The following is a 26,048-nucleotide window of genomic DNA, read 5'->3' on the forward strand; positions in this document are numbered from 1 at the left end:
GCTCTGTTAGCATTTCTGCTTTTTTCAGTCAACAAGTAACCAGGATACCATGTTTCTATGGGGTAAGTCAAAGAGTCCTCTGGTTCTACTTCCCTTTATAAAGCTGTATCTGTCCACAGCCTTTATCACATAGAACAAAAGAGTATATTCCTTCTCAGGCAAGAAGAGTATCCTCAATCCCCATCCCCTCCTTTTAGAAAGAATTACGGTACAGATTACTACCACAATATTTCCAGTCCCTTCAAAAGAAATGCAATTACATTGTTTCAGTTGAGTTGATGCCCTGGATAGGGAGTGTAAAGAATGTTTTTAATCTGGCATGGAAAGGCTACACAGCAAGAAGACTTTAGGATAAAGATGCTCAAAGGAAGATCAGTTACTTAAAAATAAATGCAAACTACTGAGACTGTTTTAATAAAACTTTTTAAAGAGGATTTTTACAATCAAAAAGAACAATGGAATTACATTTCCCCTAGGGAAGGGATTAAAGGCTTAAGCCTTAAATATTTCTTCAGGTAACTACTGCTACTTCCTCCTCTTGTACCTGTGGAAAGAAATCAGCAGAACTATGGTCATAATCTACTTACTTGAAGAGGGTCCAGGATTTTATTCAGTCACCAAACTGACAGCTTTTACCTGGATTTAGATTTGAAGTTTCCTCCTCTCCTTGGGTGGAGTAATCCCATCTGTTTCCGTTCTTCAAAGGTGGGACTGTAATCAACATAGCAATCATGCAGGATGTTAGGTCTTGGATAATTTTCTTATCCCCACAATTGTTCCCAATAGTCAAAAAAGCAACCTTCATGCTTTGGCCAGAGAAGAGAACATGTCTTTTGGAGAAAGCTCCATCCAGGTAAGCTTCTCTCCTTAACTTGCCTATACAGTAGATCTACCGGGAAAACTTTACTTCTCATTTCTACATAAGAGTGGAGACTTGAAGCCTAGAGATTAGTCCTAAAGTTCTAAACTTTTATCTACTTCTCCAAACTGTTACACGTGAGAAAATGTCAGCATTAAAGGAAGGATGACAATTCCAACCTGCTCGTCACATATACCAGAAGTGGATTTAGAGCAGGGACTCAAAAAACATGCTCACACTATAAATAAAGTTAAATTTAGGGTTCTACATGACTCCCAAGCTTTGGTAGCTGTCACTCTATCCTACATTTTCATTAAATGTACCATCTTAATTGTAAGGCAATATACATATACTGAGTATACTTAGTATGAATAATTTTAAATGATTTAAAATCCTACCCAGCTCGATATTGTTTCAAAGCTTTCTTGCTAGTGTTGGTAAGTTCCTCATCAAACACAGACTTCTTCACCTTCTTTTGTTTCCTGCCTATAGAGGGAAAGATTCAGTTATAAATTCAGGCCCAGTACCTTGCAGTAAACTTCAGCATATTTTTCACTAGGTTCCTAAATGCCCTTAGCCCACACTGATGTGGTGGCATCCCGGTTGGACATCAGACAACATTCCTGCCTGATTTACCAAGGACCAGAGGAAGAATGATTCCTATTCCAAGAAACAACTGGCCACTCTTACCTGATCAGATTCACCCCTTCATAGGTTGTATTAACACCCATCAAAGCCTGAAGTTACACAATGTTTGCCTACCTGGGGCTGGCTCCTCCTCAGGCATGGCTCGTGCTCTCTTGGCCCTGCGATTCCTCTTAGCCAATCGCTCAGCAAACATTTGTGACTTTAGAATCTCAAATTGAGACCTTTCTTCTGGCTGTAGAGGAGGATGGAATGCAAATAAGGTTCTGAACAATAGTAATCCACCAAGCTCCCCAGATCATGACATCCAGATTCCAACTCACTGTCATTTCCCCTTTTTTCTTGTAGTCCTTCATAAACTTCTTTCTCTTTTTCTTTCCCCTCAAAGCCAAGTCAAACTCTTGCAGGGCCTTTGCAACTAAGGAAAGAAAGAGGACACAAAATTCAAGGACTGTTTGCTAAGTAATGAAATTTCTATCTTAGTCAACAACCACAAAAAGCTCTGCTTCAAAAAAAGTCCCTGATTATCATTTACTGATTCTTATTATTCTCCCTTATGGAGAGAGTGACTAAGACCCTAAACTACATCAGGAAAGCCTAATCACAAGACTCACTTTTTTCCTTCTTCCTTTCCTCTTTACTCTGGAACCAGGTCCGCTCTGGCTCTTCATTCCCTTTTTCTAGGAGTCGTTTTGCTGTATTTATCTGTGAGAAAGACAAAAGTGAAGCACAGAGCATGCCTGTCCAAGACTGGTCAATCAACTGGCTACTAATAAGGACATCCATTGTAGCACATCCATTATTCCACAAAACACCATCAGTGAAAAGAGTCCGTCACCTAAGATAGTTTCTGATCCCAATGCAGGTATTAAGCTCCCTAGTTGGAAGACCAAAACAGGACCAACAAAAATAGGTTCCCTAACAAAGTAAAGGAGCTGATCACTTAACTCTTCTCTATTTCTTCATCTGTAACATATTACCTATAGGTAATATGGGTACAACATGTACATGTGTATACGTGTATATGTACATATAAATATAGCATATACATACATATAGTATACACACATATATACATATACATACACACACATACACACATCTTTAAACATCAAAAATTAATGCACATACCACCTGCTGCCTATCTCGTTTTGACATTTCCATCTGGATGCCCCATCAGCATCTCAAACTCTTGTGTTACAATATCATGTCACTTAAGCTCTGAGCCTCAGTTTCTTCATCAGTAAAATGAGGGAGATCCAACTTAAGGATAGTTTTGAGTTTCCTTCCAAATCAAAATCTGATAGTATTCATGTTATTTTATTTTAATTATTTTATTCTGAACTTAAGAAATAAAACAAGAATTTCCATAACACAGTAGAACAGAAAAAATGATTGTACATGAAACTGCTAATCTATTATGTAAAACTCACTATTCCTTTTAAATATAAAATAAAGTCATCATGTACCTTTAAAAAAAAGTAAAGGAGCCATTTCCTCCTGCTTACCTGGGCTTCTGAGTGCTGCATCTCCTTCTCTTCAGCCTCTAGTCTCAGGACTGCATACACATCTTTCTCCATCTTCTCAATCTTGTCTCGGAATTTTAGGATTACATCTAAGTGGGGTGAGAAGAACTAAAACTGCATATAACTGAAAGAGCAATAAACAAAGCAGGAATGAAGAGTTTATAAGATGGCCATCAACGATGCACAGAGGTGGCATAAAAGGCATCATTAAGGATATAACTAGAAAAAAAAAGGTAAGGCCATTCACGTAGTAAGAGTAAGGGATAGACAGACAACCCAGAGTGATAGACCAGTATCTAAAACATTCTAATAAAACAAAAAGACCTCTTAGGGAAGACAAAGACTTGCACAGGATGAGGAGGCATGGATGGTTTGTGATCTATATCAGTGAAGGATTACCCACAATGATGAGCTCACAGATCCATGTAAGTAAACTTAAAAATGAAGAAGGAAAGCCTAAAAGGGATTTAAAGAAAAAGATAGGTCCAAGCCTCCCTCATTTCAATCAGAATGATAAATGGGAAATATAGTTTTTATCCTCAGAAATAGTCACATCAAGAATAAAGAGTTGTTCAACTTCTACCTAACATAACTTTGTTGACAATTACAAACCAGAGAAAAACACAAACCAATATTTTTGTCCCAACAGTCAAATTTCCTATTTCTTCCAGAGCTGGGATAGAGGAAGAACTCCTAATGGAAAGACATCCAGAGCACCTACCTTGAGGAAGGATCCTGGCCTTCACAGGTGCTTTGGCTGATTTCACAATCTCCTTCAACATTTTACGTTCCTCCTCTCCCACCAGAGAGACAGAACGTCCAGCCCTGCCAGCACGTGCTGTTCGGCCTACCCGGTGCACATAATGCTTGATGGTGTTGGGCATTGTAAAGTTGATGACCTGACAGGAAGAAATTTAGTATAATAGAGGCAAAGTCAGCCTTATGACTAAGGAGGATTAAGAAAAAAAAAGCAGGCCTCCCAACCAGTAATAAAAGTTCATTCAGGAATACTCGAAAAGAGATTATTGTCTCACTGTTTTGACACCTTCGATGTCTAGTCCTCGGGCTGCCACATCTGTGGCCACCAGGATGTCAATCTGTTCATCCTTGAAGCGCCTTAAAATGAAGAATAGAAAGGATCAGAGTGACCCAGAAAATGATGAACAGAGAGCACTGATCAGTGGAGACCACAAAGTTAGAAGACCTTCATTTTTGTTTCTAATTCTGATACTGGTACTTTATATCTTAATGAGAAAGTTTGCCTTTCCCCAATTCCACCTCAGGAGGCTTATGTGAATATTGTGAAGTCCCTTGGTCCTTTTCCCAAGATTCTCCACATCTTTACCTTAGGGCTTCCAGACGCTGTGTTTGAGAGAGATTCCCATGCAGCTCTCCCACCTGCAGCCCCATAAGCCCAAGAAGGATGTGCATACGATGAGCCTGCTTCTTTGTCTGGGTGAATAGCATCACATGGTCTGTAAAAGTTCGTGTCAAAAGAGCTGAGGGGAACAGAGAGAAAGGTTATGAGCAAGAAACAGTCATAGTATCACATACCTCCCCAAGTTCAAAAAACAGAAGGAAAGCTTCTCCTAAATCTTTCACGCTAGTTCCTCAGTCCCACCTGACACAATGGCTTCCCGGTCTCCTTCTCGATTAGGTCGGATTCGAATGAATTCCTGCCTTAGGAATGGAGCTACATCTGTGTTGCTATTCACAAAGATCCGGACAGGATTCTTTAGTGAGACTGAGGCCAGATCTTTCACCTGCCAGGCATGGGAAAAAATTTAGCTCATTTACAAAAGAAAGGAGGATCCCCTTGATATAATTCTCATTCCTTTAACCCTGGCACCAGATACTTCAGCATGCCAACCTGAGTTTACACATGCTGAGATGAACAGGAGAGGCCCACCTCATCTGTCATGGTGGCTGAGAAGAGCATGGTCTGGCGGTGATGGGAACACAACTGAATGATTTCGTTCATCTGTTCCTCAAAATACTCATCGAGCATCCTGGGAAAACAGGACTACCATGAGACAAGTACAAGTTGGGCTCTCGCCCTCAAACAAAGAACTAAAAGTCCAAGACATGAGAGGAAAATGGGCAAAGTAAGACCCAAATACAAAGATATAATGTAAAAATACTTAAATAACATTCAAAGAGCAAGATACAAATAACAACAACCCCATAACTGATTTTTCTAATAAGGGTGTTATGACGGGGTATGCTAACATGTTAGACTTGTTTACTTTCCTTTACCAATATTTGGCTACAGAGGTAAAAAACAGTGGTAACCAGAGAGGACAGAAGAGGAAGGATATTGTTTAAGAAATATGATTTGGAATAGGTGTAACAGATGGATCAAGAGCTAGACTGGTGGACAGACAAGTCTAACTGGGGAAGAGGATGGGAGTATAGTAATAGCTATTACTATAGGGTTTTACATAGGGTTTTACGGTGTAATAAAGCACTTTATGTGCATCTTGGCTAGTTAACAAATGTGTCAAAGTCTGAAAAGGACAAGAAAACACTCATGACTTTTTAAGTGATAGTGCCTAAACACTCTTCTTCAAAAACAGTTATCTGGAAAGCAGTCTGGAAGTAAAGCTCCAAAAGTTTACACAATCAGAGCCCACAACTGGAACTAAACCCCAAGAAGGATAATACAACAACAACAACAACAACAACAAAAACCACCTATCCATATAAAAATAATCTTAGCATTACTATTCGTAACAGCAAGAGACTGGAAACAATATCAGTTTCCGGTCATTGTAGAAAAGCCAAACAAATTATGGCATATGAACATAATGGAATATTACTATAACATATGAAAAATTCAAAGGAATATGGAAGACTTATACAAAGTGATGCAAAGCAAGAAAGAACAAAAAGTAGAACTAGAAGCAACAAGTTAGTTTGGTTTTGGGGGGGCTGGGTACAGGGGTTTGGTCAGACCTGAGACTTCATTGGTATAAGGAATTCCTGGCATTGAAACTCCCTTTACTGATGGAGAATAACATTTGTTCTGCCACTAAGAGTCATAAAAGATTTGCCTGGGGCACTGGGTAATAAAGTGACCTGCCCATAGTCACAGCTGTGTCTCCTAACTCTGAAGCTGGCTCTCTATTCACTGCCATGCTACATCATTAAAACAACAACAGCAAAAAATCAGCTTAATATGCACAGAAAAAGTGATCAAAAAGAATTAAAGACACAAACATGACACGAGTACTACTGTATTAACAATAATATGTATATCCTGGGGTTGAGTTAATGGTTAATAATTCAAGGTTTAGACACATCTACAATCATAACCCTTTTATTTTCGTTGGGTACCAAGTCTTAATGCTTGTTTTACTTCTTTCATAAACTCTAGTTCATATATTTGAAGATCTATACTTGTCACTGGAAGTCAAAATAAAATTATGTATTTCTCTAAAAGTGGGCACTATACCCTGGACACTAAGGAGAATATGAGCTATGGCTGTTGCTATCAGGTTCTTATGAATCCCAAAGCCACCAGAACCCCTAGCTTTCAACTTACCTGTCAGCTTCATCCAAGATGAGTACTTCAATACTACTCAAATGAAAGGAAGGGCAATTGTGGAGATGGTCAATGAGCCTGCCAGGTGTAGCAATAAGGATATCTGGTCCAGCCCGAAGAGCTGCCTCCTGGGATTTCACATCCAAGCCACCTAAGGAAGAGGAGCCCAATGATGTCATGAACCTTTAGAATAGAAACAATATCTGAAGAGTGGAACATCTAAGATGCTAAAGGGAAAACTCATAAATACTTGACAATCTATAGGACAATTAATCACTGGCAGGAGACCTGCTCTCTCACCTTTAATCCACCTCGATTATCAACTAATCATGACAAAATGTAAAAATTAAGAGATAGTATAGACAACAAAGGCAATACCTTCTAGAATAATTAATAAAGCTGCACCACAGTTAGTAACCTTAATGGTATTTGGAGTCTGAGGCGGGGTGAAGTTTAAGGAAGTCCAAACCTTGGGAAATGATGCCATGTGTTCTATAGCTAGAAAGTCAACAGCATTCTTTCCTTAATGGTGGTGGCAAAAGCATAAGAATAAAAGGAAACAGAATTTCTTTGGAAGAAAAAAACCACAACCTTTTTTGGACTTTTACTAAAGGTCCCACCACAAAGTGAGTGCTTCTTCACTAACAAAAACAGAGAATTATTCCAGAATTTCAATGATTTTAATGTTTAGATTTTAGTGAGCAACTTACCCACTGCAAGGCAGGTGGTAACAGTGCTGAACTGGGCCAGCTGCTTGGTGACAGAGTGTACTTGAATGCCCAATTCTCGGGTGGGAACTAGCACAAGTACACGGGTTATGGGAGCTTGTCGAGGTTTGTAGATAAGACGCTCCAAGACAGGAAGGGCAAAAGCAGCTGTTTTACCTGAGGAGAAAGATGGTAATGGGAAGTAAAGGGAGGGCTGAACAGTGGCATAGGCTTACTCAGAGCATATGCTGGTCCTCATCTGATTAAGGGAGTGTTTCCTGATAAGGGGATAACGCATCAACTCTTGACAGCTCACGATAACGAAAAAGAAAAGACCTGGATAATACAAAATAACCTAAGATAATTAATACTTGGCCCCAAAACGCAGTTAGAAATCTACTTTCTTTCTCATATATGTCCCCTATATCATGGATTCAATGGCCTTCTCAGTTTAGCACTATTAGAAACCAGCTGGTTGCAATTAACGGAAAGCTCAAAGAGAGTAATGAATAAAGTACTGCTAATGAAGAACTGACCACAGTACATAAAACCATATAGGTTCACATAAAGATGGTCCTTGGCTCCCAAACTTGACTTGTATGAAATCTGAATACAAAATAATGCAATAATGCTATAACAATAAGAATAAAAATAGACTGACATTTACACAGCACTTTACAGTCTGCCAAACATTTTACATACGTTATTTCACTTCACAACAATCCTATGAAATAAATGCTATTACTATTCCCATTTTTTAAATGACGACATTTAGAAGTAGTTATGCTTAAAATTAAACAGCTATATTTGAACAAAAACAAATGTTTTTAAATTTTTATATAAATATTTCAGGGTTTTTTTTTTCCTTTCAAAGAGATGTCATCGTAGAGATATGGCCCACATTCAGATGAATATGCTGTGTACTTAAGAATTTTATACTTAAAATCAATATTGATGGCAACCACGAAAAAGGTTTAAGCATGGCTACCAAATCACCTATGTCAAATGAGACTTCCAATTTTCATACTAAGACAACATCACTCAATCTACTTTTTTCTAAAATCTCTTACCCGTCCCAGTGGCTGCACAAGCACAGATGTCCTTTCCTAACAGACCCACAGGTATGCAGGCCTTCTGGATAGGGGTAGGTTGCTTGAAACCCATGGCTGTAATAGCCTGAGGAGATATAACTAAGTTAGACTCAGGGGAATGAATATTCCTATTTCCATAAACTACATATTAAAAAAAACAAATACTTATGCCCAACTCGAAGCCAACTCCCCTACTCATGCTTACGGCATGAAAAACAGCCTTATACCTTCAAGAGAGGTCGAGACAGATTCATGTCCTGGAATGTGAGGTTTTCATCATACTGAGAGGCATCCTCAAAAAAAATTGTTTCCTACAGAGACAAAACAGAAGGCTATCTGAAGTAAGCAACCAGTAAGAGAGGCCTTATTTTCATAAGAGTGACAATATATAAGCCAGATAACCCCTTCATGATCAAAAAGTCTTCTAGGAATTGGACAGAACATCAGGATTTCCCAAAGCCATGATCACCTTCTCTCCTTTCTTCTGTTTCTTTGTTTTCTTCACTTTCAGCGTATCTACAGAGGGAGGAAAATAATGATTATGTAGGATAGGTACTATTTGCTGTTTGTCCCTGCACACTAAGACTTGGGATGGAATTCAAAGGCTTCTTACCCAAACTGAGTCTTAGTCACACAAAGAAAGTATCTCATAGATGGATGCATAAACCAGCTGGACAAGGTTTAATAATAGGGGAAGAGACAAGGTTCCACGAAAAGCGCTGGATGCAGAGCAGAAAGCAGGATCCCAAAGAAAACATCTTAATACAATAAGGAGCCAACCAGGAAAGAAAGTCCAATATGAAACAGGCCTCCCCTTTTCAGTTCACTTTGTAGTTATGTGCACCACTGACCTGCTTTGGTGAGGATATTTTCATCAGCTGATGAATACTCTGATTCTGATTCTGATTCCTCCTCTTTTGCCTCTTCCTCATGTTCTCCCTCAGAGTCATCTTGGTTTTCCTTCCCAGAAACCTCATTTCCTTCCTTCTCATCTACTGTCTTCCCAGATTTGGCTTCTTTTTCCTGAGAAAGGAATCAAAACCTCATAGTCATAGGAAAATCTAGAGCTGGAAGAAAATAGGTATTTAGGTCAATTGTCTTATTAGTTACATGTGAGTCCTAAATAACTAATAATACACATTAGCGGAAGCCTCTTCCTTGCCCCAACCTACACACAAAAACCCCCACACTAAAGCACTAAAGGAAAACTGAGGAATTCTAGGTAGATGGCAAAGTTGAGGGGTTAACTATGGGGGAAAAAAATTACACTGTCCTTCTTTCTCACCTCATTCTTCCGTTTTTTTCGGACTTTCTCAATCTTGTCATCTAGTGTTGTGGCTGCTCTCTACCAAAAAAAAGAAAATTGAAGGAAAACATCTTGCTTGAGACAGAATTGTGATTTATGTAAATACAATTATAAAACACACTTGAAAGAAATAATGACAAATATTTTAAAGAACATTAAATGCTCGTCACTGAGCAGCGTGAATACAAAAAAAAGATAATATATTGTCAAAAAAGATATATATGGGGGCAGCTAGGTGGTGCAGTAGATAGAACTCTGGCCTTGGAGTCAGGAGGACCTGAGTTCAAATCCAGCCTCAGACACATGACACTAGCTGTGTGACCCTGGGCAAGTCACTTAACCCCAATTGCCTCACTAAAAAGGAAAAAAAAAATATATATATATATATATATATTTATGTATATATATATATATATATATATATACACACACACACACATATTTTTTAAAAGGATAAAAATTAAAGATGATATGCTAATCAAACTACCAAGGAAGTATTTTATAGAGGAAGAAAAAAAATAACAGTCATTTGAAGAAGCAAAAGGTCTAGAATTTCAGAAATAATGAGGAAAAAAGGAATGAAGGGGGATTAGTACTTCCAGATAACCTATTATACAGGAATCATCAAAACTATCTGATACTATCCAAAAAATAGATAGTGGAAAGCAAGAACCAAAAACAACTAAACTCAATAATCAAGTGTTTCATAAACCAAGAACATAAGACAGCTGGGGAAGAAAATCCTCTCTGAAAGGAAAGCAAGGAAGCAGCTTAGCAGAAATCAGAATAGAAATTAACCAATATCTCACACTATATACTACAATGAATACACATGGATATGAGACACAAATATAAAAGATCACACTTCAAAAAATTAGAAGAAAATGAGATCAGGTACCTTTCACAACTATGGCTAGGGAGAATTTTCAAACAAAGAATATAGGCTATTACAAAACATATAAAAGATCATTCTGATTTCACGAAATGGGAAAAGTTTTGCATGAACAAAATCAATGCAACTAAGAAGGTTAACTGTCAAATAGGAAAAAGTCTTTGCATCAAATAAATCTAAGGCTCTGATAGCAAATACATTGAGAGAATTAATGCAAAAACATAAGACCATGAGCAATTCGCCAATGGTAAAGTAACAGCTATTTTTCAAATGGTTCTCAAAAGTATCACAAATTATTAATAACTACATGAAAGACTATTCTAAATCACTAATAGTAAGAAAAATGAAATCCAAACAACTCTATGTAAGTTTTATCTCATACCCAACAAATTGACAAGGATGAAAAAAGATGGGAACAGTCCATGTTGTAGGAGCTGTGAGAAGATAAGTACACAAATACACTGCTGATTAAGCTCTGAATCAACCCAACCACTTTGAGAAGCTGTTCTTAATTATGCTAAAGTAAGTAAAATGTCTATTTGCCCCAAAGATCTCACTGTACCCCACAAGTACCCCAAAGAGGTGAAGGAAAAAAAATGTCTTATTCATTCATTCATTCATTCCTTTTCTTTTTAGCCAACTCCTTTCATGGTAGCAAAGAATTAGAAACAAATCAAGTTCCCAAAATTTGGGAAATGACTAAACGATCCATGGCACACAAAAGTAATGGATTAATATTGTTATAAGAAACAACAAACAGGAAGAATTCGTAAAAGCATGGGATAGCTTTTACTATGTGATGCAGAATAAAGGAAATAGAATCAGGAAAACAAAATACGAAACATGAAAATAATAATATAAATGGAAAGGCAAAAAAAAGAAAATTAATGCTATTTAATTATGACTTTGGAATCCAATTATAGACTTGGTCCTAGAGAACAGATGAGAAAATATACTTCCCTCCCATCACAGAAGAGGTAGAAGAATAGAGGTAAAGAATATTATAATATATTGTAGTCACTGTATTCAATGATTTTGCCTATTTTCCCTTTTCAATTTTTGTTAAAAAGAATGGCTCTTATGTGATATAATGCAGTATTATTGCACTGTTAAGAAACGATGAAATGCAGTTTCAAAGAAACCTGGAAGACCTATATGAACTAACGTAAACTGAAATGAGCAGAACCAGGATAATAAGTAATACAGTAACAACATTATAAAGAGAAATAACTGTGAAAGATTTGAGAACTCTATTTAATGGAATAATGTTCTACAGAACTGATGATGAAGCATGCTACCCACTTCCCGACAAAGTGCAAAAATAGAACTCCATGGGTGGGACTAAGATGAAGGATAAGACATCTATTTTCAGACATAGCCAATATGAGAATTTCTTTTTTTTTTTATTTTTAGTTTTCAACATTCACTTGCATGAGCTTTTGAGTTTTAAATTTTCTCCTCCTTCTTCCCCACCTCCCTCCCCAAGACGGCACACAATCTGACATAGGCTCTACATATACATTCCTATTAAACATATTTTCACATTAGTCATGTTGTAAAGAAGAATTAGAACCAATAGGAGAAACCACCAGAAAGAGGAAACAAAACAAAAGGGCAAATAGTATGTTTCGATCTGCATTAAAACTCCATAGTTCTTTCTTTGGATGTGGATAGCATTTTCCATTATGAGACTTTTGGAGATGTCTTAGATCCCTGCATTACTGAGAAGGGCTAAGTCTATCAAAGTTAGTCATCACACATTGTGGTTGTTACTGTGTACAATGTTCTCCTGGTTCTGCTCATTTCACTCAGCATCAGTCCATACAAGTCTTTTCAGGTTTTTCTGAAGTCTGCTTGCTCATCATCTCTTATAGCACAATAGTATTCCATTACATTCATATACCACAACTTGTTCAGCCATTCCCCAATTGATGGGCATCCCCTCAATTTCCAATTCTTTGCCACCACAGAAAGAGCTGCTATAAATATTTTTGTATATGTGGGTCTTTTTCCCATTTTTATGATCCAATATGAGAATTTCTTTGCTTTAACTATGTATATTTGTTACCAGGGCTGTCAGAGGATGAAAGAGAGATACCACAGTCAAACAAAGAAAAAGGAATAGAAAGAAAAGAATTACTGAGATTTTTTTTTTAATGCAGAAAAGAGAATAGAAAAGTCAGAAAGAGGCATAAAGCAGGGCAGCTTTGAAAGCTACAGGTTGAACTTACATATTTAAAAAGGAAAACAAGTTATATGTGAGAGATTTGCAGTTTCATTAGAATCTGTTCCACTCTGTATATGGAAATGCTCACTTCATTTGTTCTTTGTTAAGGTTGGGATAAAATTTTTTAAAGAAACAAAACAAAGGGGAGAGAGGCAGATCCAAGATGGCTGAGCAGAGGAAGAATTCCAGTCAAACTCCAGCAGCCCCCTCCAAACATTAAAATAATATGTCAAATTGAATTCAGGTGTAGTACAGCCAACAAAAGGTCAGGGTGAGACATTTTGCCAACCCAAGACAACTTAGTTCAGAAGGAGTGGTTTGTGACACTGGAGTGGGGAACTGGCTAGAAGCACAGTACAGCAAGGCAGCAACACAACCTGTGGGCCTTGCAGAGACAGCAGCAGCAATTTCAGCAGTTTCAGGTGCTCTCACCACCCAGAGATGGCAAGGGGATTAGAAAACTGATCAGAAATAGATTATAGGAGTCTCCTATGTTGACACTAGGATGGGGCACCATTTGGCAAATTCATTGCCTATTAGCCAGTTCCTGGTCACGGTTCCAGGTCACAAAGAAGCACTTACTCACAAGGGAGCAGAACCCCTACCTGGGTAAAGACCAGAGTACAGACCAGGAGAACAGCGATCATGTCCCTCCTTGGTCACACAACCTTGGAAGTACTGAAAAATTAGACTCCTAGAATTAGCTGTGAAAACAACACGGCAAAAAAGTCTGACGCTTGGGGCAGTGACTCACCCCAACCTCCTACCTCCACTGAGCAGGGCAAAACTCTAACATAAAACTCAAAGTCAAGAAACAAGCTAGAAAAATGAGTAAACACAAAAAAAGAATCTGATTATAAAAAACTATTATAGTGACAAGGAATCTCAAAATAAAAACTCCAGGGGCAGCTAGCTGGGGCAGCTAGGTGGCGCAGTGGATAGAGCTCCAGCTTTGGAGTCAGGAGGACCTGAGTTCAAATCCAACCTCAGACACTAGCTGTGTGATCCTGAGCAAGTCACATCCCCAACTGCCTCACCAAAAAGCAAAAAAAAAAGATTAAAAACTCCAAAGATAATGAAATGAAAACATCTACAAGCAAAGCCTCAAAGAAAAATACAGACTGGACACAAGCCCAAAAAGAATTTCTGGAAGAGGTTTTTGTTTTGTTTTTTTTTAAAAGCAAAAAGATTTTAAAAAAAATATCAAAATGGTAGAGGAAAAATTGGGAAAAGAAATAAGAAAAATGCAAGAAAATTACGAAGAGAATTAAGAGCTAGGTAAAAAAGGTACAAAGAACTCCTTAAAAAGCAGAATTAGCCAAATGGGAAAAGAGATACAAAACTTCACTGAAGAAAATAATTCCTTAAAAATTAGAATTTGTCAAGTAGAAGCTAATGACTCCACGAGACATCAAGAAACTAAGTGAAAAGAATGAAAAAAATTGAAGAAAATGTAAAATATCTAAGAGAGCATGAAATAACTTATCTGTCATATTTACAGATAGAGAGAATTATAAAATGCAAAACATCATTTTGATTATATAAAATTTAAAAGTTTTTGTACAAACAAAATCAATGCAACCAAAATTATAAGGAAAGAAGAAAACTGGGGGGAAATTTTGTAACAAATATCTCTGATAAAGGCCTCATTTCTCAAACATATAGAGATCTGAGTCAAATTTATAAAAATACAAATCATTCCCCAATTGATAAATGGTCAAAGGAAATGAACAGGCAGTTTTCAGACAAATCAAATCTATCTATAGTCATATGAAAAAAATACTCTAAATCACTATTGATTAGAGAAATACATATTAAAACAATTCTGAGGTACTACCTCACACCTGTCAGATTGGCTAATATGTTAGAAAAGGAAAATGAAAAATGTTGGAGGGGATGTGGGAAAACTGGGACACTAATGCACTGTTGGTGGACTTGTGAAATGATCCAAACATCCTGGAGAGCAACTGGGAACTATGCCCAAAGGGCTATAAAATTGCACATACCCTTTGATCCAGCAATAACCACTGCTAGGTTTATATCCCAAAGATATCCAAAAAAAGGGGAAAGGACTATTTGGACAAAAATATTTACAGCAGCTCTTTTTGTAGTGACTAAGAACTGGAAATCGATGGGATACCCATCAATAGGGGAATAGATAAAAAAGTTGTGGTATAGAATTCTAATGGAATATTACTATGCTATAAAAAAAATGACAAGCAAGATGATTTCAGAAAAACCTAGAAAGACTCACACATACTGATGCATAGCGAAGTGAACAGAACCAGGAGAACACTGTACATAGTAACACAATATTGTATGATGAAGAACTGTGAATGACTTTGCTATTTTCAGCAATACAATGATCCAAGACAATCCCAAAGGACTAATAATGAAGTATACTATCCACCTTCAGAGAAAGAACTGATATTGTTTGAATACAGACTAAAGCATGCTATTTTTCATGTTCTTTCTTTCATTCTTTTTCTTTTATTCAAGTCTTCTTGTACAAAATGACTAATATGGAAATGTTTTACATGATTGTATATCTATAACCTATCTGATTGCTTACTGTCTCAGGGAGGGGGAAGGGGAAGGAAGGTGAAAGAGATAGAATTTGGAATTCAAAACTTTAAATAAAAATATTTTTTAAAATGTGAAATATAGGGGGCAGCTAGATGGTGAAGTGGATAGAGCACCAGCCCTGGAGTCAGGAGGACCTGAGTTCAAATCCAGCCTCAGACCAAACACTTGACACCTACTAGATGTATGACCCTGGGCAAGTCACTTAACTCCAACTGCCTAAAAATTAAAAAAAAAAATTAAAAAAATTAAAATAAAAAATAAAATGTGAAATATCTCACTGGAAAACCACTGACCTGGAAAATAGGTCCAGGAGAGAGAACTTAAAAATTATTGGACTACTTGAAATCCATGATTTAAAAAAGAACATAAATATCCTATTTCAAGAAATTATAACGGAAAACTACCCTGATATCTTAGAACCAGAGGGCAAACCTGAAACTGAAAGAATCCACTGACAACCTTCTGAAAGAGATCACAAAATGAAAACTCCCAGGAATAATATAGCCAAATCCCAGAGCTCCCAAGTCAAGGAAAAAATATTGTAAGCAGCCAAAAAGAAACAATTCAAACATCATAGAACCACAGTCTGGATCATGCAAGATTTAACAGCCACCACAGTGAGCAGAGGACTTAGAATATGACATTCCAGGAGGCAAAGGAATGAGAATTACAACCAAGAATAAACTACCCAGAAAAAGTGAGTATAATCCTTCAGAGGAAAAAAATGAATATTTAATGAAATAGGGAACTTTCAGAGAAAAACTGACATCAAACACAAAACTCAAGAGAAGCATTAAAAAAACACGAAAGAAATCACAAAAGGTCAACCTGTTTCATTCCTATATGGGAAGAAAATACATGTAACTCCTAAAAATGTTATTATTAGGGCAGGTAGGAGTCTACATAAACACAAGACACATCTGCGACTCAATTATGTTCGGATAATCTCAAAAAAAAAAATGGACGAGCAAGAAAGAGGAATACACTTCAAGAAGGAGGAAGGGAGAGGAAGAATGGGGAAAATTACCTTACATAAAAGGAAGAGTTTTTATAGCAGAGGGGAAAATGAATCTCACTCTCATCTGAACTGGGATCTCAAATAAACTTAATAAAGGTAGACTGAGGTACATACTCAGAGCAAAATCAGTTTATTAACAGTGACACATATAACTGCTAACAAAACGGGTCAGACTGCCCACCTCAGTAAAGACAGTGACCAATGAGGAATGGACTCTCTTCACTGATGCACAAGAAGGGGGTCTTGGTAGTCATGGAATATTATGACTAGCTAGATGAAGAAAAATGGCATGGCATTCCAGTGAGGCTAATCACATCCCTCTCTGACAATTAAGGAATGTTAACTGATTTATGGGACCCATCTGCATCTTGTAATCTTTGCTAGGAGATCAAAACTACCAGACTTCTGTCTTCTGGGAAGAGAAATAATTTCCCTTAATTTCACAAGGACAGGCAAGAACAGATGACATATCTTTTGTGGATGATACCAAGTTAAATTGTGGGGCTTAAGGATAACAAACAAATGTCTTGGAAGTATCCCAGGGGCTACCAGTATGAAATATAACAACTTTTCTTTTAATTACACCTTTAAATTAACTCGGAGGGAAAGCCAAATTCCTAAGCTCAACTCAAGGACATAGCAAGGTGGCTTTAGGCAGATGCAGACTCAATTATAAAATTAACACAGTAAAAAAAAAAATTACATTGTAGAATCAATACAGTAGAAACTGAAGGTAATATTAATTTTGATCTTTTCACTGGTTAAAAGAGGAAAGAACACAAACACACACACAAACACACATACTCAGTTGTTATCAATCTTACCCAACAAGGAAGTAGGAGGGGAAGGAACAAAGAGAAAGAAAAGGATAGCTAAAAACACTTTTGAGAAGGAAAGGGGGAAAGGGAAGGGGGGAGACAGGGAGGGGGGGAGACAGAGAGACAAAGATAGAGAGAGACAGAGAAAAACAGAGAGAGAGAGAGAGAGAAGGATAAACAGAAGAAAACAGTATGAAGGAAAATACAGTTAGTAAATATAACTGTGAATGTGAATAGGATGAATTCCCTCATAAAATGGAAGCAGATACAAGAACAATTAGAAACTAGAAATCGGGAATATACTGTTTGCAAGAAACACTTGAAAGACAAAGATATACACAGAGTTTAAAAAAAAAAGAGACACTGGAACAGACTTTATTATGCTTCAGTGGAAGTAAAAAAAAAAAAAGGCAGGGGTAGCAAACATGGTATCAGACAAAGCAGAAACAAAAATAGACCTAATTCAAAGAGATCATCAACGAAACTACATTTTGCTAAATACTACCATGGACAATGAAGTAATATCAATATTCAACCAAAAGTCACAGTATCCAAATTATTTGTTTTTTTATTTAATATTTTTCCTAAATTACATACAAAAACTATTTTGACATTTTCTTTAATTTTGAGCTCCAAATTCTTCCCCTCTCTTTCCCTCCCATCCCCCCCTCAATGAGAAGGCAAACAATTTGACATAGGTTATGCATCTGAAGTCATGCAAAACATTTTTCCATATTAGTCATGTTATAAAAGAAAACACACAAGAAAAACACAAAAGAAAAATGGATTAAAAAAAGTATGCTTCAATCTACAGGCTGACTCCATCAGTTCTTTCTCTGAAAATAGATAGCATTTTTCATCATAAGTCCTTTAGAACTGTCTTGGATCATTGTATTGCTCAAAACAGTTAAGTCATTCATTTTATCATCATACAATTATCACTGGTGTTATGTACAATATTCTCCCGGTTCTACTTGTTTCACTTTGCACCAGTACTTGTAAGACTTTCCAGCTTTTTCTGAGAGTACCCTGCTCATCATTTCTCATAGCACAATAATATTCCAACACAATCATATACCATAACTTGTTCAGCCATTCCCCAATTAACGGGCATCCCCTCAATTTCCAATTCTTTGCCACTACTATAAGAGCTGCTGTTAATTTTTCCTTTTTTTTTTTTTTTTTATCTCTTTGGGATACAGACCTAGTAGTAGTATTGCTGAGTCAAAGGATATATGCAGAGTTTTATAGCCCTCTGGGCATAGTTCCAAATTGCTCTTCAGAATGGTTTGGATCAGTTCACAACTCCACCAACAGTGTTTCAGTATCCCAATTTTTCCACATCCCCTCCAATATATTTCATTTTCCTTTTCTGTCATATTAGCCAATCTGATAGGTGGTACCTCAGAGTTGCTTTAGTTTATATTTCTCTAATGAAGAGTGATTTAGAGTATTTTTTCATATGACTATAGATAGCTTTGATCACTTTATCTGAAAACTGCCTGTTCATATCCTTTGACCATTTATCAAACGGGGAATGGATTGTATTCTTATAAATTTGACTCAGTTTTCTACATATTTGAGAAATGAGGCTTTTTCAGAGAAACTTGCTATAAACATGTTTTTAGTTATGATTATTAACTGTATTTCCCCTGTTTATCCTATTCTGTCTTTCCTTTCATCCTCTCTGTCCTCAAAAGTGTTTTGCTTCTGACTACCACCTCCCCAAATCCACCCTCCCTACTATCAGCTCCAACACACTCTTCTTTTATCCCCTTCCCCTCCCACTTTCCTGTGGGGTAAGATAAATTTAAATACCCAACTAAATGTGTATGTCACGCTTTGAGCCAATTCTGAAGAGATTAAAGTTCATGTGCTCCTTCCCCAACTTTTTCCATCTTCCCCTCCTCTGTAAAGGCTCTTTCACACCTCTTTTATGTCAGATAACTTAGCTCATTCCAATTCTCCCTTTTCCCTTTTCCCAATGCATTCCTCTTTCTCACCCCTTAATTTTTTTTTAGATAACCCCATCTTGTTCAACTCACACCCATATGTATACTCCTTCTAACTGCCCCAGTAATGAAAAAGTTCTTAGGAGTTACAAGTATCATCTTCTCACATACTCACGTAGGAATGTAAACAGTTTAACCTTATTGAATCTCTTGCGATTTCTCTCTCCTATTTACCTTTTCATGCTTCTTTTGAGTCTTGTATTTTAAAGTCAAATTTTCTATTCAGTTCTAGTCTTTTCATCCAGAATACCTGAAAGTCTTCTATTTCACTGAATATCTATTTTCCCCCTGAAGGATTATACTCAGTTTCTGCAGGGTAGGTAATTCTTGGTTGTAATCCTAACTCCTTTGCCCTCTGGAATCATATTCCTCTGATCCTTTAACATGGAAGCTGCTAAATCTTTTGTGATCCTGTGGCTCAATGATATCTGAACTGTTTTTTGTTTTGTTTTGTTTTTCTGGCTGCTTCCAATATTTTCTCCTTGAAGTTGTGAACTGATCCAACCATTCTAGAGAGCAATTTGGAACTATGCCCAAAAGGCTATAAAACTGTGCATACTCTTTGACTCAGCAAAACCACTTCTAGGTCTGTATCCCAAAGAGAACATACAAATGGGAAAAGGATCCACATGTACAAAAATATTTATTTCAGTTTTTTTCGTGGGGGCCAAGAATTGGAAGTTGAGAAGATGCTGATCAACTGGAGAATGGCTGAACAAGTTGTAGTAAATGAATGTTATGGAATACTATTTTTCCCTAAGAAATTATGAGCAGGACTTCAGAAAAATTTCAAAAAACTTACATGAACTGATGCTAAGTGAAGTGAGTAGAACCAGGAGAACATCGTACACAGTAACAGCCACAATGTGTGATGACTAATTTTGACAAACTTAGCTCTTCTCAGTAATGCAAGGATCTAAGACAACTCCAAAAGACTCATAACGGAAAATGCTGTCCACATCCAGAGAAAGAACCATGGAATCTGAATGCAGATTGAAGGGTACTCTTTGCTCTCTTTTGTTGTGGTTGTTTCTTCTTTCTCATAGTTTCTTTCAGTGGTCCTAATTATTCTTTACAACATCACTAATGTGAAAATACTTTTAATATTAATGTATACGTATAGCTAATATCAGATTGCCCACTGTCTTAGGGAGGGGGAAAGGGAGGGACAGGGAGAAAATTTAGAATTCTAAATCTTATGGAAATGAATGTTGAAAACTAAAAATAAATAAATTTATTAAAAATATATATATTTTCTCCTTGACCTGGGAGTTCTAGAAATGGACTATAACATTCCTAGGAGTTTTTATTTTGGGATCTTTTTTAAGAAGTGATCAGTGGAGTCTTTCAATTTCTATTTTACCCTCTGGTTCTAGAACATCAGGGTAGTTTTCCTTGATAATATCTTGAAATATGACGTGTAGGCTCTTTTTTTGCTCATGGCTTTTCAGGTAGTCCAATAATTTTTTAACTTATATCTCCTAGATCAATTTTCTAAATCAGTTGTTTTTCCAATGAGATATTTCATATTTTCTTCTAGTTTTTCATTCTTTTGATTTTGTTTTATTGCATCATGATGTCTCATGGAAACATGAACTTCTACTTGCCCAATTCTAATTTTTAAGAAATCATTTTCTTCATGGAGCTTTTGTACCTCCTTTTCTATTGGTCCAATTCTATTTTTTTTTTTTAAAGCATTTTCTTCAGTGGATTTTTTGTGTCTCTTCATTTGGCCAATTCTGCTTTTTAAGGCATTTTCTTCAAAGGATTTTTGTATCTCTTTTACCATTTGGCCATTTGGCCTATTTTTAATGCATTTTTTTAATGCATTATTTTCTTCAGTATTTTTTTATGCCTCCTTTAACAAGCTCTTGACTCTTTTTTCATGATCTTCTTGCATCACTGTCACTTGTTTTCACAATTTTTTTTCTGCCTCTATTACTTGATTTTTAAAATCCTTTTTGACCTCTTCCAGAAATTCTTTTTGGGCCTGAGACCAAGTCATATTTATCTTTGAGGCTTTGGATGTAGCAGTTTTGACTTTGTTGTCTTCTTCCGAGTTTGTTTTGATGTTCCCTATCGCCACAGTAACTTTCTATGGTCAGGATCTTTTTCAGTTGTTGGCTGATTTTTCTATCCTATTTCTTGACTTTTGAACTTTATATTAACCTTGACTCTACTCTTGTGGGGGGGCGGGGAGGTGGGCTGGGCACACTATCCAAGCTTCAGGTTTCTCATGCTGCCTTTTTCAGAGCCAGTTTGTTTTTTGGGGGGGAAAGGGGGATTGTGCTAGGGGAGAAGAAAGTTTTCAGTTCTTCCAAAGTGGTATGATCTAAGGACAGGTGTGTTTACTACTCTCCTGGCCTGTGCTCCGCTTTGTGAGAGCCCACAAGGAACTGTGACCAGGGTCCCCACTTCCCTGAGGCCTCCTTGTCCTGGAACTTTGAACCAGGACTGTAACCCAAATCCAAAATGGGAAATGCATCAGAGTCTTGCACTCAGTGCCAGCAAAGGGACCCTGTAATTTCCTTCTGATCAGTTGTACAACCCCCTCTTCCTCCTTACCATCTGTGGGCTGAGAACTCCAAAAGCCACCACTGCTGATGATGATTCAGTCACCCCCAAGGCCTGCTGCTTGTCTGCTGTGGCACGGCCTGCATTGGTGCAAGCTTCACTGGACTGCACTCCATTTTCACCCCGTGCAACAGACCTTTCCAATCGAGCTTATAAGTTGTCTTGGGTTGGAAAATTGTTTCACTCTGTCCTTTTGTGGATTCCACAGCTCCAGAATGTGTTGTATATTATTTAAAGTTGTTTGGAAGGGAATTAGAGGAGCTTAGGTGAGTCCCTGCCTTTTCCCTACCATCTTGGTTTTGTCTCCACCTTCCAAATTCTTAAAGGAAAAGCTAAATGAGCTACAGAAGGAAACAGACAATAAAACTATACTAGTGGGGGACCTCAATTTACCTCTATCAGAACTAGATAAATCTAAACATAAAGAAGTTAAGGAAAAGAATAAAATTTTAAAGTAGTTAGGTATGTTAGACCTCTGGGAAAACTGGAAAGCGATTTGGCAGAAACTAGGCATAAACCAATGTCTCTCACCCTATTATCAACATAAGGTCAACATATGTACATGATTTAGTCATAAAGAATGATTTAAACAAATTAGGAGAGCATAGAAAAGTTTACCTGTCAGATTTGTGGATAAGAGGAAGAGTTTATAACCAAAGAATCGAAAGAGAGGATCACAGGAAGTAAAATGGATAATTTTGATTACATGAAATTTTAAAAGTTTTTACACAAACAAAACCAATGCAGCCAAAATTATAAGGAAAACAGGAAACTGTTTATCTGATTAAATTTATAAAAATAAGAGCCATTCCCTAATTGATAATTGTTCAAAGGATATGAACAAGCAAAAGAAATCAAAGGTCATATGAAAAAATGCTCTAATTACTATTGATTATAGAAATTATAGCAGCTCTTTGTGGTGACAAAGAATCAGAAATCAAGGCAATGTCCGTCAACTGGGGAATGGTTGAACAACTTGTAGTATATGATTGTGATGCGATACTATTGTGCTCTAAGAAATGATATGGGGATGGTTTCAGAAAAACCTAGGAAGACTATATGAATTGATGCAAAGTAAAGTGAGCAGAACCAGGAAAACCTTATACATAATAATACCAATACTGTAATGATAATCAACTGTGAAAGATTTGGCTACTCTGATCAATACAATGATCCACAGAGGTTCCAAAGGCCTCATGATGAAAAGTGCTGTTGACCTCCAAAGAGAGAACTGATGAACTCTGAGAGTATATTAAAGCATATTGTTTTTCACTTTTTTAATTTTCCTTTTTTTGGGGGCTGGGGGGGAACATAGCTAATATGAAAATATGTTTTGCATGACTTCACATGTCTAATGGGTATCATATTGCTTACCTTCTCAATGGGCAAGGGAAGGGCTGGAAGGAAGGAGATAATTCTAAGTAAGATACTCTAAGTAAAAAAAGAATGTTAAAAAAAATAAGAAGTAAAGCTCTCTCAGTAAGAGAGGAGGATATATTCAGAAATGAATATGATTTTAACCAAAAATATCAAAAAATAAAATTTTAAAAAATATATTGTTTGTAACAAAGAAAGCAAGAGTTTCTTTCATGATGCAACAAAGAAACATCAAAAATTCACAGGACAGAGAGGAAAAAAAAATTCACAGGACATATAAGAAATGAAAAATGTGATGGAATATAGAGAAGCACGGAAAGGCTTATGTGAACTGATACAAAATGAAGTTAAGCAGAAACAGGAAAATAACATACACAATATCTACATCAATGTAAACAAAAAGAACAACAACTTTAAAAAGCATTCAAAATTGAATACTGCAAAATTACAATGATCAAACTTGGTCCCAAAGAAGAGATAGGAGAAGGCAACTCTTCTCCATTGTTTCTTTGAAGTAGGGGACTTTTGAGTGTGGAACACTGCATATAATATCAGACTTTTCTGATATATTGGCTAGTTTCTCTGAAACTAGTTTTCTTCTTATTTTTTCTTTGTTAATAGAGAATAGCTCTCTAGAGAAGGGGGGAGATTGAGGGAGAGGAATATATTAGTAAATATAGGTGAAATAAAAACAAAAGCTATCAATAAAATTTTATTTTTAAAAATTCATAGTATAATTCCAAATGGAACTCATGGGTCTACTGGATACAGGAATAACGAATGGCAACTTAAGTAACTAATAATCTGGTCCTGGAACCCATTCTCTTGACCTCCAAATAAATTAGGACCCCTATCTTAAATTTCCTTGTCACTTCAAAACTCACCTTCTTCTTGAGTTGACTCATAACATCAGCCATGGCCCAGCTCCCATCATATGCTCCCTCCTTTTCAGTAAAAACAAAGTCTGGATTGAAATCAACACTTCGATTCTTCCGCAATGCTTGCTTTTTTCTGCCCAGCACAATGGGCTCCTAAAGAGAACAATGGAAGGAAGTCACACCAGAGTTGGTGCCCAAAAGAGTAGAGATACGGGAGGAGTTGAAAATGGAAGCAATCTCATTCTCACTTGAAACCTTTATTTTTTTCTTAAACAAATTTTTATAACTTTTTCGAGAATTGGGAAGAAATCCTATGAAATATATCTTTAGTAAATAAAATCTGAAAAAAGCCCTCCCTAATTAGGTTAAAACTGTCTTTCAAGACTTGCTTCAAAGTACTTGCCTGCTTTACCTTTCCTCAAACTTGCCTATTTCTTGGTCCTTGCTCACACGTTTCCCAAGGTTGGAATGCCTTCCTAAGTCTAGTATCTTCACCTGCTAAAATTCTTTCGTTGTTGTTTAGTTCTTTAGTCACGAAGGACTCTTCCTGATCCATTTGGGGTTTTCTTGGAAAAGATACTGGAATGGTTTGCCCGGTCCTTCTCCAGCTCCCTTAAAGGACGAGGAAACTGAGGTAAACGGTTAAGTGACTTGCCCAGTGTCACACCGCTAGCAAGCGTCTGAGGCTGGATTGGAACTCCAGGTCTGGCGCTCTATCCCCCGCACCACCCGAAATCCTACCCAACTTTCGAGACCCCGTTAATAAATCATTTCCTGTCACACTAATTACTCTCAATGAAAATGCCCTCCTCTTCCTCCAAAGCAATTTGTACCTTTATTTTGCACTCATTCTGTGTACTAACTTTGTAACATAGTTATTATTACTTATGTCATATACAATGATGGAGTGTATGTTAATTAACCGCATCATCAGCTATTCTCCTTCCACCACGACCACCCCCACCAGAGATGAACGGGGCCCTGTGTATCTCCACCAATCCCTTAACAAGCATTTGTGGAGCACCACCTAAGCGCCCGACGCTGGAAACTGTCCCTGCCCTCCCACTTACTCAAACCCTGTCCTTCCCTCACTCCTAGCACTTTTTTCCACTGAACCACGCTGCGTCTCGGAGAAGCAACAGACACCCCCCGACACCCCCCCCACCTACCTCTTCCTCATCATCTCCGCTGTCGGACTCTGGTTCCAGGGGCCCCTCATCGTCTTCCCCAATAGTCCCGATCAAGTCTAAATCTTGAAGCATGGTGACTCCACAAACACTTCCCGTAGCGCGCGTGGACATCCTCCAGCATTTCCGTTTCAGTCACCATCCATTTCCTCCCTTCAGCCACCGTAATTTACGCATGCGCGGAAGTGGGAGTGGGAGGTGGCGCGTGCCGAGAGGAGGGGTCGGGGGCGGAGGTGGCAAAAGCTCTCTCTTACGCAAGTTACTTCCAGGCTTCCAACTCTGCGCAGACTCGACAGCGGTTTTCAATGCTCCCAACTCTGCGCAGGCGCTGTAGCGGCATAGCATTCTGTGCAGGAACCCACAGCTCTTGTTCCCCTTTGCCTCAGCCAAAACAGAGGTGGGGGAGGGCGTGGGACTGCCTGGAAAATGTGTCTTGTTAAGTGGTCCGATGCCATCTCTTGAGAGGGCGAGAGTTTGTGGATTGACTTATAAATTTGTGAATTGTCATAGCCCGGAGGGACCCTAGAGATCGTCGAGTCCTATGACCTCATTCTAACAGATGAGAGAGGAGAACTAGAGAAGGGAGGACATGGAGGAGGAAATGGGCCCCTGCAGTCACTAAGCGTTTATTAGAACCCTACTATGTGCCAGGCACTGTGCTAAGCGCTGGCCAGATAGGATAGGGTGTTCAGGGCCCTGAGGGAGTCAGGCAAGAAATTAAAGCCTCAGAAATCCTCTCGAAGAAAGGAGAAAATTATGAGAAAAAAAATTTTCGGGAGAGGGAAGGGGGTGCCAATGGAT

The 26,048-nt window shown here is 37.6% G+C and overlaps 1 protein-coding gene across 1 annotated transcript; it reads right to left on the reverse strand.

The window, feature by feature from the left end:
• Positions 1 to 380: 380 nt before the first annotated feature.
• On the reverse strand, positions 381 to 25,417 carry DDX27 (DEAD-box helicase 27). The gene is made up of 21 exons (XM_027853010.1): positions 25,230 to 25,417; positions 24,067 to 24,213; positions 9,658 to 9,717; positions 9,224 to 9,395; positions 8,842 to 8,888; positions 8,600 to 8,683; positions 8,352 to 8,457; positions 7,285 to 7,458; positions 6,575 to 6,725; positions 4,940 to 5,039; positions 4,652 to 4,793; positions 4,376 to 4,529; positions 4,065 to 4,146; positions 3,752 to 3,929; positions 3,013 to 3,119; positions 2,119 to 2,209; positions 1,828 to 1,922; positions 1,622 to 1,739; positions 1,258 to 1,345; positions 637 to 711; positions 381 to 544 (listed from the first exon to the last, which is right to left on the reverse strand). Exons 1-21 carry the CDS (start codon positions 25,359 to 25,361, stop codon positions 526 to 528), a joined length of 2,322 nt encoding a protein of 773 aa, XP_027708811.1. The 5' UTR covers positions 25,362 to 25,417; the 3' UTR covers positions 381 to 525.
• Positions 25,418 to 26,048: the final 631 nt, after the last annotated feature.

This window comes from Vombatus ursinus, unplaced genomic scaffold, assembly GCF_900497805.2.
Source record: "Vombatus ursinus unplaced genomic scaffold, bare-nosed wombat genome assembly UNPS02000580.1, whole genome shotgun sequence".
Classification (NCBI taxonomy): Eukaryota; Metazoa; Chordata; class Mammalia; order Diprotodontia; family Vombatidae; genus Vombatus; species Vombatus ursinus.